Here is a 14568-nt window from a genome sequence, read left to right as displayed (position 1 = left end):
AGGCAGGTCAACTGAGGTCGGGAGTTCAAGACCAGCCTGACCAACATGGCGAAACACCCTGTCTCTACTAAAATACAAAATTAGCTGAGCATGGTGGCACATGCCTGTAATCCCAGCTACTTGGGAGACTGAGGCAGAAGAATCGCTTGAACCTGGGAGGCAGAGGTTGCAGTGAGCCGAGATCGTGCCATTGCACTCCAGCCTGGGCAACAGGAGTAAAACTCTGTCTCAAAAAAAAAAAAATGGAGTGTCCAAGTAGACAGAAACCTACAGTTATGCCAGGTCTTTGGCATGCCTATTTCATTCTATATGGTGTCTTTATTTCGTACCAACCAGAAAATATGTCTCCCATCCTCTTCCCAAAAAGCCTTATTCTTCTACAGATGGTTTGGCTGATTAGAGCAGGGAGATTATCTTAATGGTTACCTTGGAGATGGGCTGAGTCCAGGCTCAGCCACTAATTTGTTTCATAATCTTGAGCAAGTCAAGCTCCTCTCTGATCCTCAGTCTCCATGTTAAGTACAAGGATGGACTGAGACCAGATATTTCTCACCTTTCCCTCTAACCTGTAGCATTGTGACTGCTTTCCTAGGGGCTTTAAAGTTAGACTAGACTTTTTAAATTTTTTTTTTTTTTTTGAGACTGAGTCTTGCTGTGTCACCCAGGCTGGAGTGCAGTGGCGTGATCTCGGCTCACTGCAACCTCCACTTCCCGGGTTCAAGCGATTCTCCTGCTTCAGCGTCCCAAGTAGCTGGGACTACAGGCATGTGCCACCACTCCCAGCTAATTTTTGTATTTTTAGTAGAGACGGGGTTTCACCATGTTGGCCAGGATGGTGTCGAACTCCTGACCTCAAATGATCTGCCCCCCTTGGCTTTCCAGAGTGCTGAGATTACAGGCGTGAGCCACTGTGCTTGGCTTGGAGTTAGACTAGACTTTAATCCTGTGTTTACCAGTTTGTAGCTGAATGACCTTGGGCAGATGACTTAGTTCTCTTGATCCTTACTATCCTTAATATGGGGACAGCATCACCTGTTTTACAGGTTGTCTGAATTAAATGAGCAAGTGTGCAGATCCCCTGGTACAACGCCTGGGTCTTGGTGTTTACTGTGTGGTTGCCATTGTTACTGGATAACTAAATGAATGGCAAGCCACCTGCTCAGTGGCCAGCAGAGAGTGTAGGCCACACTTCTGCTGTGGATTTTGCAGGATCCTCCACTGGGGACTGTGTCAGCCCTGCCCTAACTCTAAAGGACTCTGCCCGGCTCCACTAGGAGCCAGGCCTTTCCCAACTGTGGGTCTTTCCTTCCTGCTTCAGGCACGAAGGCAGTTCCAGTCTCAGCTGGCTGACCTGCAGCAGCTCCCTGACATCCTGAAGATCACGGAGGCGAAGCTGGCTGAGTGCCAAGACCAACTGCAGGGCTATGAGCGGAAGAACATCGACCTCACAGCCATCATATCAGACCTGCGCAGCCGGGTAAGGGACTGGCAGAAAGGGTCCCACGAACTGACCCGAGCAGGGGCCCGCATACCAAGATGAGCTGCATGCCCCCTAAGGGAGGACTACTTCCTTTTTCTTGGCTGCCGCTTTTTAAAAGGAGTGAGCTATCATCAGTGCTGTGAAATAAAAGTCTGGTGTGCCAAATGCCATGTGTTTGCACAAAGTGATTGTAGTTATAGGAGCCGTCATTTGCGTGGAGTCACTGGGCCCTCCTGCTGTTGCCGCCACCCAAGACTGCTGCCTCTGCCTGCCTCTGCCTGTATGCTCTGCTGCTGTCCTCAGCTCCACACCCACAGCTGGGAGGTGCTAGCAGACACCGAGCTGTAGAATTTCTTTTTCTCTTTCTCTTGCTTCAGCTGCTTCTCCTGACTCTTAACAGATTCACTGCCTGAGATTCTGTCCCGAAAGAAGCAAGCAGTCCCTTTCTCCCAGAAGCAGTCTGTCTCTGGGTTACTAGAACCATGCCTACAGTGTCCTACAGTGTCCAGGAAATTATATACCACTCATTTGCAGCATGACTTTGGGCAAGGCCCCTTCCCCACTCTTTTTTTTTTTTAGATGGAGTCTCGCTCTGTCGCCCAGGCTGGAGTGCAGTGGCGCGATCTTGGCTCACTGCACGCTCCGCCTCCCAGGTTCACGCCATTCTCTTTCCTCAGCCTCCTGAGTAGCTGGGACTACAGGTGTGAGCCACCACGCCCAGCTAATTTTTTGTATTTTTAGTAGAGACGGGGTTTCACCGTGTTAGCCAGGATGGTCTTAATCTCCTGATCGTGTGATCCGCCTGCCTCAGCCTCCCAAAGTACTCGGATTACAGGTGTGAGCCACTGCGCCCAGCTGGCCCCTTCCCCACTCCTGACATGTGTACTTGTGATAATTAGAAAAGGAGCTACCATTTTTTGAGCACCTCTTTTGTGTTCCTGCATTCTCTCATTTAATTCCATCAGGAACTTTGTGAGGTGCATGTGTTATTTTCCCCATTTTACAGAAAGCAGCCCAAGGCATAGCGAGAAGTAATTCCCTACCATCACAGAGCTAGTACTTAGTAAGCAGGGATTGGAACCCAGCCAGCTCTGTCTGGTTCCCAACCCGATGTTCTCAGTACTGTAACCTTACAGTGCCTGCCTTCTCCGTTGAACCTGAGCATTCTCAGGGCCTTTTAGCCCTGATAGCTGAGGCTTCTGCATAAAGTAGTCCTCTGGGTCTGGGTACATTCTCAAACTTGCCAACTCAAAAGGACTGACAGATTTCCTGTGGTCTTGCCTGCACTTGTCCCCAGTTAAGAGGAGTTTGAGATCAATAGTACCAGCAACATAACAGGTAAAGCTCTCTGGTTGGTTTGTATGGGCCAGTTAGCCCTGTCAGCTGTTTCTGCCTTCTCATGTCTTTCCTGGATCCTAGCTGGGCCTCTCTGAGTGGCCTCCCCTGATCAAGAAAGCATTTTTGTCATTCTTTAGCATCAAACCTGGTTTCTCCCAGTGTGGGGAGAGCCTTTTGTCTTTGGAGTTGGGCCTAACCTATCCCTGCTGTCCTTTCTCCTCTAGGTTGTGCGTTGAGACTTGGACGCCTGCTGAGGGCACTGTACCCCTTTCCTGGGTGTGGACAACAGGTCATAGGGAGAGGGGAGGGCTCTAGCGGGAAATTCCTTTGTAAACCAGTCTGTGTTCCTGTCATTTTAGATCGAACACCAGGGGGACAAGCTGGAGATGGCGAGAGAGAAACATCAGGCTTCCCAGAAGGAAAATAAACAGCTGAGTCTGAAGGTGGATGAACTGGAGAGGTTAGAGGCACTTGGTCCCATCTCTGTCCTCTTCCTAGGACCTGAGACTTTCAGCCACTTAGCTGTTTTTTGCTTAGTGTGCGGAAGTGTTTGAGGGACTCAAGGCCCTGGAAGGTACTAGGCAGACCTCAGAGAAAACGCTGCTTCCTTTTCAGTGGTAAGCATTGTGGGAGAGAGCAAGGGGGCCTCTCAGCCTGGGGAGACACTCCATGACAGCGTGATCAGGATCAGCCCACCTGTAGGCACCACCTGTCCCAAAAGGCATGCCTGGTCCAAGCATGCCAGCAGGGCCCAGTTTGAATGCAGCAGCCAGTATACTGTGGTGGAGCCACTTCCCCACTCTTTTCTGTCCTTTCTTGCCAGTCAGCCTTCCAAAGACCTTTCTGATCTGACCCTTCTCTGTTATTTACGGATTGTTGGAGGCAGTCAGAGGTGAAGGGTACAGCTTTGGGAATCAGAAGCCCTGGCCTTGGGGCCCAGCTCTGCCACTTACCGGCATTGTGATCTTGAGCAAATCATTTAATTCCTTTGAAGCTCAATTTCCTCTTTTTGAGGAAAGGATCAAGGTAGAGTTAATTTATATCTATCTGTCTGTCTATCAATCAATCAATCAATCATCTCACTCTGTCACCCAGGCTGGAGTGCAGTGGTGCAATCTCGGCTCACTGCAACCTCGACCTCCTCGGCTCAAGCGATTCTCCTGCCGCAACCTCCCAAGTAGCTAGGTCTACAGACGTACGCCACCACGCCTGGCTCATTTTTGTATTTTTTATAGAGAAGGGGTTTCGCCGTGTTGCCCAGGCTGCTCCTGAACTGCTGGGCTCAGGCAATCCACCCATCTAGGCCTCCTAGAGTGCTGGGAGTACAGGCAGGAGCCACCACACCTGGCTGATAATAATCTTTTCATGGTAGTGTGAGTCTTCAATGATACAATCCTGGTAAAGGTCCTAGCATGTTACCTGGCATAGAGGAGCACTCAGGATAGCTTAGCATATGTTATTAGTTAGCTGGTATTATCCCAGTTTTAAATATGAGGAAACTGAGCTTGGGGAGAAGTTAAGTGACTTTCCCAGCATCACACTGTTGGTACCTGGCAAAGCATGACTTAGACCCATGACTGTCTTCCTTGAGAGCTTATATGAGCATCTGTAAGAGGTGGGCAAGAGTCCTCCAGCCCTGGTCCCAGCCTTAGTTTCAGAGGTGAAGGTGCCTGAGGTCCTAGGAGGCCCTAAGTGCCCCAGGTGACCAGTGCACTTGCAAAGAGGCTACAACCAAGTGGGCTCCTTCCAAGCTCCACCTCTGCTCTGCCCTCCCGGCCTTGGAAATGCAGCTAGATCCTGCAGGCCCTGCAGAGCTCCTTAAATTGGAAGGCATCCTGGAAGTGCATTGAGGACAGTGTGTGTATATTAGAATGGCCACAGCTGCCCTATGGCTGGTCACACAAGATGTTGAGTGGTGTAGCTGAAGTCCCTTTGCTGTGGGAGGCAGCAGTGAACAGCAGAAGTTGAGGGCTTAGGTTTTGGTTACAGACTTGCCAGCTGTGCTGAATTCAGACCAATGAATTCCCCTCTCTGAGGCTCGGTCTCTTCATCTCTAAAGTGGGGATAATAGTGATGCCATTTTTCTGAGCTGCAAGTTGCTGTGTTCCATGCGATGCTATCCACACTTAACACGGTCCACGGTCAGTCTCTGCTTGCGTTCCCACCCTTCACTCTGTTCTCTAACCAGTTGCACCAGCTGCACAGGTCTTTGGCCACCTTGCTGATCTGCAGATTTCTTTGGCTTATTCCTGTGGCTCCTTGGAGATTCTTGGCATGATGAGATCCCCAGTCCAGGAGAGGCTGGCAGCCCCCTGGCGGGGTGGAACATGACAGGTTGGGGTATGCCCAGGATCTGATTGAGTGCTTCCACCTAGGAAACTGGAGGCGACCAGTGCCCAGAATATCGAGTTCCTACAGGTGATTGCCAAGAGGGAAGAGGCAATCCACCAGTCTCAGCTGCGGCTGGAGGAGAAAACACGTGAATGCGGGACCCTGGCAAGGCAGTTGGAGAGCGCCATTGAAGATGCGAGGAGGCAGGTCAGTCCCGATTTCATGAGTGACTAGCTGTGTGACCTTGGGCAAATCACCTAACCTCTCAGCCTATTTCTCCATCTGAAAAACGGGCACACAGTTGTACCCACTTCATGAATTAGTTGTAAGGATCACATTTTCACTGTAGAGGGCTCAATGCTTGATATCTGATGATTGCTCATTTACTCACTACCCTCTTGAGCTTCACATAGGCTTACCACATCTTAGGTGGTGACTCCTGGAGCACTGGGAAAGGGCAGGCAAAGCTGGGTGGCAGGCATCGTCCCCATAGTTAGTTCCTGCCCCAACATTCTAGAGGACACAGTCCACAATGATGTGCAAGTGCTATCTGTGAGACCAGATAGTGGGAGGGGCCCAGCCTTCTCTTTGCCAAGTGTTCCCCATGTCCAGTAAACCAGCCTCATATCTGGGCCTTTGAATGTGCAGGTGGAACAAACCAAGGAGCACGCGCTGTCCAAGGAGCGAGCAGCCCAGAGCAAAATCCTGGACCTTGAGACTCAGCTGAGCAGAACCAAAACTGAACTGAGCCAGCTGCGGCGGAGCCGTGACGATGTGAGTCAGGCTGGTGGGCCGGGCTAGGAGAGTGGGCAGCAGAGCTAGCTTCTGTGGGGCCTGTGGGCCAAGGTGTTTTGTTGTTACTGTTTTTGTGAATATGACGTGGTTTTATTTTTCTCCAATCACTTTCCTATCCCTTAAGGATATCCTGGGTAGATATTTATTTATTTAGAGACAGAGTCTCCACGTGTCACGCAGGCTGGAGTGCAGTGGTACGATCTCGGCTCACTGCAACCTGCACCTCCTTGGTTCATATGATCCCCACCCCACCCTCAGACTCCCGAGTAGCTGGGATTACAAGCATGCGCTACCATCCCTGGCTACTTTTTTGTGTGTATTTTTAGTAGAGATGGGGTTTCGCCATGTTGGCCAGGCTGGTCTTCAACTCGTGATCTCAAATGATCTGCCCACCTTGGCCTCCCAAAGTGCTGGGATTACAGGTGTGAACCACTGCACCCAGACTCTTTTTTTTTAGACCAAGTTTCACTCTGTCACCCAGGCTAGAGCGCAGTGGTGCTGTCATAGCTCACTGCAGCTCCAAACTCCTGGGATCAAGCAGCCCTCCCACCCCAGCCTCCTGAGTAGCTAGGACTACAGGCGCACACCATCACACCCAGCTAATTTTTATATTTTTTGTAGAGATAGAGTTTCACTATGTTGCCCATGTGCTGGTCTTTTTTTTTCTTTTTTGAGATGGAGTCTCGCTCTCACCCAGGCTGGAGTGCAGTGGCAGTGCCGTGGCACGATCTCAGCTCACTGCAAGCTCCGCCTCCTGGGTTCATGCCATTCTCCTGCCTCAGCTTCCCGAGTAGCTGGGACTACAGGCATGTGCCACCACGCCCGGCTAATTTTTTGTATTTTTAGTAGAGATGGGGTTTCACCGTGTTAGCCAGGATGGTCTCGATCTCCTGACCTTGTGATCCACCCACCTTGGCCTCCCAAAGTGCTGGGATTACAGGCGTGAGCCACCACACCCAGCCCTATGCTGGTCTTGAACTCCCAGGCTCAGGTGATGATTCTGTCCTGGGCTCCGAAGTGTTGGGATTATAGGCATGAGGCACTGTGTCTGGCCTTAGAATATTTTCAGAAAGAAACCCCATACCCATTAGAAGTCACTCTGCACTTGCCCCCCCGCCCCAACCCCCTGGCAACTCCTAAGAAAGTCCCTATGTCTCCATGGATTTCTATTTTGGACACCGCACAGCGGACCCATGCTCTGTTTCTCCTCATAGGCGGATCGCCGCTACCAGAGCCGGCTGCAAGACCTGAAAGATCGCCTGGAGCAGTCCGAGAGCACCAACCGCAGCATGCAGAACTATGTCCAGTTCCTCAAATCATCATACGCCAACGTGTTTGGGGATGGTCCCTATACCACCTTCTTGACCAGCTCTCCCATCCGCTCCCGATCTCCTCCTGCCTGAGGCCACCTATCAGGGCCTGGAGCCCTGACGGAAGCCGTGGGAACTCTGGAGTTGCCAAGCCATAGCTGGGAAGCCTGGTGGTTTTCCTCTCCCAGTGATAAAATGGGTTCAGGGTCTTGTCCTTAGGTACTAGCTCTAGAAAAGTCCCAGAAGCAGCAGAAGGTGAAGCAGGAAGCACTTGGTTTTCTCCTCCCTGATACAGTCACCTGATGGAAGTTTTAAAATTTCCTCAACAGGCCTTAAGTTTACTACTACAGTAGGGTACCAGATTTTAACTTACCATGACTTTGCTCCCTCCTTTCCGGAGAAAGTATTTCCACTGGATTTTTTCCACCAGCCCCCTTACAACCCTCATTGTTTTAGGAATCTCTCTCTCAGGTTTTCTCTGACCTAAACCAGCAGGAGGTCATCCTGGGCTGTGAGCACCATCACTTGCTTTTTTTTTTTTTTCTCTGATTTCAGAAGTGTGGTGTTTTCCCAAGGCTCCCTTCCCAAGCTCAGTGCAAACCTCTCACTCCTGAGTTTCTTTGAGGCCACTTGCCCCCAAGCACTTCACAATAGACCCTCGAGGGCTCGTGTCCATTTGGCCTTTTACCAGTGTAATGCCAATTTCATTGATTTTTGTTTCTTTTTGCCTGGTTTGTATCTCCAGAATGCATTTATTCTTGAAATATTTGTGTGATTTTACAAAAAGCTTTTATAATCAGTTATTTAAGGCTCCATTTGATGATTTCCTTTACCCAACCACTCCTCATCCCTCGTCTGAAAAATGATTAAGTAAAATGCTGCAGGAGAGCCAGCAGACATTTTTAAAGTACTTGGTGCCTGAAACATCGGGCTTTCATTTCATTTTAGCTCAGGTTGGTGCTTTCACATTATAATCAGTGAACTGTCAGGAGGGAACAAACTGTAAGAAGGATTGCTTGGTGTTTTAGGGTAGATCACTTCAGCTGTTAGGAAGAGGATGGGATAGTGTACAGTATATATTTTTAAAATGTGAATTGGTTTCTGAATAAGAATCTGGGCCATTTTTGTTCACCATTTTTGTTCGTACCATGCTAACTTCTGCCCTTCTGATTCTAGCTAGTATTAGCCTGGCTGGTCCAGTCTTCTTAACTCTCAGCCACTCTAACTCAACTCTAGAGAATTTCTTCTGTGTTCTTTTTTCTTCTGGAGACAGGGTCTCTGTCACCCACGCTGAGTGCAATGGCGGGAACATGGCTCACTGCATCCTTGACTTCCCTAGCTCAAGCAATCCTCCCACCTCAGCCTCCACAGTAGCCGAGAGCACAAGCGTATGCCACCATGCCCAACTAATTCTATTATTTTTTGTAGAGACAGATCTCACCACATTGCCCAGGTTGGTCTTGAATTCCTGGGCTCAAGCGAACCTTTCACTTTGGCCCCCCAAAGTGCTGGGATTAGAGGTGTGAGCCACTGTACCCAGCCTTCTCTGTGTTCTTGAATCCACCTAGGCATCTGGATTTCAAAGACCAGAAATCTCTTTTCTCCACCAAATTTTGAGGATATTTATAGTTTCCAGCTTTCAGATTTTCCAACGAAGGTAATTCTAGCTACCATTGCCAAAAAACCAAGCCCATTTTCACACTCTTAATGTAAATGGACATGAACTTATAATAGGTGAAAGGCCTTCCCAAGAAAGGACAATTGACAGACTTCCACCAACATGTATATATATCTGTATAACTCATTATTATTTTTCCCAAACTAAAGAAAACCTCAGTGCAGGGCACTGCTCTGTAACCTTTCTTGGAGTCCCTTGCTGGGACTCTTCCAACAATTTTTCCTTTTAAAATATTTTTATTACAAGAAGTCCAGGGAATTTTAAAAAACTCAGAAAATGAAAAATGTTCACATTGCTCATACTCTAGAGAGAATCTTCCCTATCTCAAACTGAGATCTCACGAGGTGGTGGACAATGGAAGGGTCAGAAAGTCTGGGGTCCCAGTTAGGGCCATCTCTGGACAACTGTGACTCATTCTATTTTTATTGAGATATAATTCATATAAAATTCACTCCTTTTATTTTTTTGAAACAGGGTCTCCCTCTGTTATCCAGGCTGGTGCAGTGGCATAATCATGGCTCACTACAGCCTCAACCTCCTGGGTTTAAGGGATCCTCCTGCCTCAGCCTTCTGAGTAGCTGGGACCACAGGTGCACACCACCATGCCTGGCTAATTTTGGATTTTTTTTTGGTAGAGGCAGGTCTCATCATGTTGCCCAGGTTGGTCTCAAACTCCTGGGCTCAAGCAATCCTACCTTGGCCTCCCAAACTGCTGGGATTACAAGCATGAGCCACCATACCTGGCCTAGAATTCACCCTTTTAAAGTGTATATATAGGCTAGGCATGGCCACTCACACCTGTAATCCCAGCACTTCTGGGAGGCCGAAGTGGGTGGATCACCTGAGGTCAGGAGTTCGAGACCAGCCTGGCCAACATGGTGAAACCCTGTCTTTACTAAAAATACAAAAATTAGCCGGGAGTGGTGGTGGATGCCTGTAGTCCCAGCTACTTGAGAGGCTGAAGCAGGAGAATCACTTGAACCCAGGAAGTGGAGGTTGCAGTGATCCAAGATCACGCCACTGCACTCTTACCTGGGCAACGTGGCGAGATTCTGTCTCGAAAAGATAAAGTGTATGTATAATTCAGTGGTTTGTAGTATATTCACCAAGTTGTGCAGCCATCACCATTATCTAATTCTAGATCTAGTTTTTTCTTTTTTCGAAATACTGTCACCCGGGCTGCAGTGCAGTGGCACCATCTCGGCTCACTGCAGCCTCTGCCTCCCAGGTTCAAGGGATCCTCCTGCATCAGCCTCTGGGACTATAGATGCATGGCACTGTGTCCGGCTAATTTTTGTATTTTTTGTAGAGACAGGGTTTTGCCATGTTGCCTAGGCTCGTCTCAAACTCATGACCTCAGGTGATCCGCCTGCCTGGGCCTTCCAAAGTGCTGGGATTACAGGCGTGAGCCACCACGCCCAGCCAACCAATTTCATCACTCCCAAAAAGAAACCCCATACCCATTAGCAGTCCCCATTCCCCTCCCCCAGCCCCTGGCAACTAGTCATAAGCTTCTCTGGCTCTATAGATTTGTCTCTTCTGGACATTTCACATAAATGGAATTATCTAACATGTGACCATTCATGACTGGCTTCTCTCAGCATAATGCTTTCAAGATTGATGTTGCAGTGTATCATCAGTACTTTATTTTTATGGCCAAATAACATTTCATTATGTAGATAGTGTTTCCTCCTGCCAAACAGGCCGGTTGGGATTCCAAAGAAGCACTATGGCCAGACGCAGTGGCTCATGCCTGTAATCCCAGTGCTTTGGGAGGTCGAGGTGGGTGGATCAGCTGAGGTCAGGAGTTCGACACCAGTCTGACCAACACGGTGAAACCCCATCTCTGCTAAAAATACAAAAATTAGCTGGGCGTGGTGGCAGGCGCCTGTAGTCCCAGCTACACGGGAGGCTGAGGCAGGAGAATCGCTTGAACCCAGGAGGCGGAGCTTGCAGTGAGCCGAGATGGAGCCACTGTACTCCAGCCTGGGGGACAGAGCAAGACTCTGTCTCAAGAAAGAAGCACTAAACCCAAAACATTTATTAGGGAAAACTTACAGAGTGGGCTGCAGCAATTCTCGCGACAGATAGCAAGAGAGAAGAGGTGTTTCACCTAGGTACATACCCAGCGAGGGGTCAGGGTGTGGAGTTTATATAAGGGTTTATGGAATTTGGCTTAAGGCAGGGGTCAGTTTCAGCGTTTTGGGCAACAACTTATATATCCTTATTAGTGCCTGGGGATATGCAAGGCCCGTATTTGGTTGCAAGTCTGCAGGAAAAAACTTGCAACTGGCTGGGTCACAGGGCGATCAAGGCACTCTGATACTTGGTCAGCGCACAGAAAGCGGGGGAACTCGGGAACTGCACACATAGTACTATATTTTATTTATCCATTCACCAATGGATGGACATTTGGGTTGCTTTCACTTTTTGGCTATTATGAATAACACTGCTTGTGAACATTCATGGACAAGTTTTTGTATATACATAGGTTTCATTTCTTTGGTGTATTTTTTATATATATATTTACCTAGGAGAATTGCTGGGTCAAATGGCAATTGTTTAACCTTTTGAGGAACTGCCAGACTGTCTTCCACAGCAGGTGCTTCATTTTACATTCCCATGAGCAGTGTGTGAGGATTCCAGTTTCTGCACAGTCTCAAGGCACAGACCAATTTTCTGCAGCCCCGGAGATCCTGAGCTAGTAGTGCTTACCTCCGCGGAACGTGACGTCACAGGCAATTCCTCCGCGCAGGCGCACTGGCGGGAGGGCGGGAGCGTTGCTGGAGGCGGGGCACGCAGCCTTAGGGGCGGGGCTGTGTTGCGCGCGCGCCCCGGAAGCGGAAGCCTGAGCGGCCTTGCCGGCGGCTGATTGGAGGGCTTGTTTGGTCAGAAGCGGCACCTCGGAGAAGCTGCCCCAGAGCCAACTATGCCTTCTGAGGGTCGCTGCTGGGAGACCTTGCAGGCTCTACGCAGTTCCGACAAAGGTCGCCTTTGCTACTACCGCGACTGGCTGCTGCGGGGCGAGGTGAGCGGTGGCCCCGGAGGACGTAGGCCCTTCCGGCCGCTCGTGACCGAACCCTTCTCCTCCCTAGCCCTTGGCACGTTCTGCTTCCGGGAACCCGGGCAGCCTAACAACCTGCATTTATTTCTTGACTTCTGTGTGTACATCCTTCTGTCCTGGGGTTTCTGTCCTCTCCAGCTTATTTTAGCGTTTCGGGGAGCTCCCCTGACTTCAGAGGTGCCCCGCGCTCTGAAGGCTTCACTGCTATCCTCCGCCAGTTGGGCGCCTTCTCCGCTCTGCTGTTGTCAAAGCAATCTTGGCCCCAGGCTCAGTTACCGCATGTCTCATGTGCTGGGAGCTCTAGATTTTGCGACGAACGATTGACACGACCTAATCCGTTGCTGCCAGTGAAATGACCAAATTTCTAGATTGATTTGGCAGACCTGGAAAGTGAATGGGGGCGTGGTCACTGTACCTAGTGTTTGCAAAGCTCTGCACTAGAAGTGGAGGGATGCGGGGAGTTAAGGCAGAACTCCCATTCCCGAGTCGCTGCTAGTTAGCTACAGATAAGACGTTGTTCTGCATCCTCAGACTTCTTAGGAAACAATCCTAAAATATTCCCCTGTCTTTTATGTTGTTGACAGTTTTGAAAAATACAGACCTTACATTCTGTAGGTTGTCTGCCAGCATAGGTGCTTTCAAACCACCAGACCAAGGTTAAGCAGTCTTGGCAGGAATACTACAGAAATGATGCCATGGCTTTCTCAGAAGGCACACAGATGTCAACCCATCCCAACACTGGTGATGCTAATCTTGATCACCTGGTTACGTTGTTATCTGCCTGGTCTTTCCGTTTAAAATTCGTCATTTTTCCATTAGTAATTGTTGGTAAGTATTGTGGAGATTACACCAGTATCCTTTTTCTGGGCAAACCTTCATCCTCCATGGCTTTAGCATTCATTGATGTTTTCCACATGAATCAATCACCTCTATGACGTTGCCAGATCCTGTTTCTTTATATCCACTATTCCTTCTGCATTTGTTAGTTGGCATTCCACTGTCAGGAGATGCTTACTTTTCTCTCTTGTTTAGTTATATTGGTATGGACTCATGGATTTCTGTTTTATTCAGTGAGTTGTAATCCATTACTTTTATTATTTATTTATTTTATTTTAAATATCCCAGCTTTTGTAAGCTTGTATCAAAATATCACAGGCAAGGCTGGGCGTGGTTGCTCAGGACCGTAATCCCAGCACTTTGGGAGGCCAAGGGCGACGGATCACTTGAGGTCAAGAGTTGGAGACCAGCCTGGCCAACATGGTGCAACCCCATCTCTACTAAAAATAAAAAAATTAGCCGAGCATGGTGGTGCATGCCTGTAATCCCAGCTACTCCAGAGACTGAGGCATGAGAATTGCTTGAACCCGGGAGGCAGAGATTGCAGTGAGCCGAGATTGTGCTGCTGCTCTCAAGCCTGGGCAACAGAGTGAGACTGTGTCTCAAAAAAAAAAAAAAAGTAACCTTGTAAATATGTACAACGATTATGTATTCATAAGAATTAAAAAGAAAAATGTCCCAGATTTGGCTACTGGACGATTCATTAAGTTGGTTCCTGTGTTCCTTTGACATGTTTCCATCTTTCATTGACATTTCTTTACTTTTTGGCACAAAAAGGTGTCCCAGGTGCAAGTTTCCCTGTTTCAACCCTGGAATCAGCTATTTCTCCAAAGAGGCTGATTCTTTTTTTTTTTTTTTTTTTGAGACGGAGTCTCGCTCTGTCCCCCAGGCTGGAGTGCAGTGGCCGGATCTCAGCTCACTGCAAGCTCCGCCTCCCGGGTTCACGCCATTCTCCTGCCTCAGCCTCCCGGAGTAGCTGGGACTACAGGCGCCCGCTACCTCGCCCGGCTAGTTTTTGTATTTTTTTAGTAGAGACGGGATTTCACCGTGTTAGCCAGGATGGTCTCGATCTCCTGACCTCGTGATCCGCCTGTCTCAGCCTCCCAAAGTGCTGGGATTACAGGCTTGAGCCACCACGCCCGGCCGAGGCTGATTCTTTTGAAGTGGAGGGTGGTGCTGTATTTACAAACCAAGTTCTCGGAGATTGAGATTCTTGAGATTCTCAAGTATGTTGAGATTCTTGATTGGGTACCATTGCTTCTAGGCCTTCTCAGTAGACAGAGCTAGGAAATAGTACATCTCTAAATATGTACACACATCACCACATACACATTTATGTATTATCTGTAACTATTTGTGTGTACATATATATTATAAAACCATGACTTCATACTGATAAATGCCACTTCCAACGCAGCACTTCACGTTTCTTTCTATCTAATCTTACCCCATCCATCTTTGTAAATATGTTACCTAGCAGTGAGAAGTTTGGCTCCTGTTACTCTCAATATGTTTACTTATTTGCTTAATCAGTTTACTTTAGCTCATTGTAGCAATCTCCCAACTACTCTGGTTTTTTCATTTATGTATTATATCATAGGTAATCAGTACTTATTTTCTCATACAAAGATGTTCCAGGCTCATCTTATATTTTTCTACCTCCAACTCTGGAACTTACCTTTTCTGCAGAGACCCCTGGTTTCCTTTGATTTAAAATTATATTTACAAACCAAGA

At 48.5% G+C, this 14568-nt stretch overlaps 2 protein-coding genes across 10 annotated transcripts in view; both read left to right on the top strand.

The window, feature by feature from the left end:
- The window catches only part of ODF2 (outer dense fiber of sperm tails 2), a 53883-nt gene extending 45495 nt beyond the window's left edge, over positions 1-8388 (top strand). For 8 of the 9 annotated variants that reach the window (XM_026457177.1, XM_026457174.1, XM_026457173.1 and 5 more), the window contains 5 exons: positions 1319-1477; positions 3178-3278; positions 5194-5356; positions 5798-5923; positions 7159-8388. In XM_026457177.1, the coding sequence (XP_026312962.1) occupies positions 1319-1477; positions 3178-3278; positions 5194-5356; positions 5798-5923; positions 7159-7347 (738 nt within the window). In that variant the 3' untranslated portion in view covers positions 7348-8388. Of the gene's footprint in view, positions 1-1318; positions 1646-3177; positions 3279-5193; positions 5357-5797; positions 5924-7158 lie in introns of those variants that run through there. The other variant, XM_026457181.1, reaches the window with a different exon arrangement.
- A 3351-nt stretch (positions 8389-11739) lies between these two features.
- GLE1 (GLE1 RNA export mediator) overlaps positions 11740-14568 on the top strand; it is a 36393-nt gene continuing 33564 nt past the window's right edge. Inside the window, exon 1 of the mRNA XM_026457172.1 lies at positions 11740-11960. Coding sequence (XP_026312957.1) covers positions 11862-11960 — 99 coding nt within the window. The 5' untranslated portion in view covers positions 11740-11861. The remainder of the gene's footprint in view (positions 11961-14568) is intronic.

This window comes from Piliocolobus tephrosceles, chromosome 14 (assembly GCF_002776525.5).
Source record: "Piliocolobus tephrosceles isolate RC106 chromosome 14, ASM277652v3, whole genome shotgun sequence".
NCBI classification, from domain to species: Eukaryota; Metazoa; Chordata; class Mammalia; order Primates; family Cercopithecidae; genus Piliocolobus; species Piliocolobus tephrosceles.
Note: the sequence above shows the minus strand (reverse complement) of the source record. Positions and strands in the feature narration are given on the sequence as shown.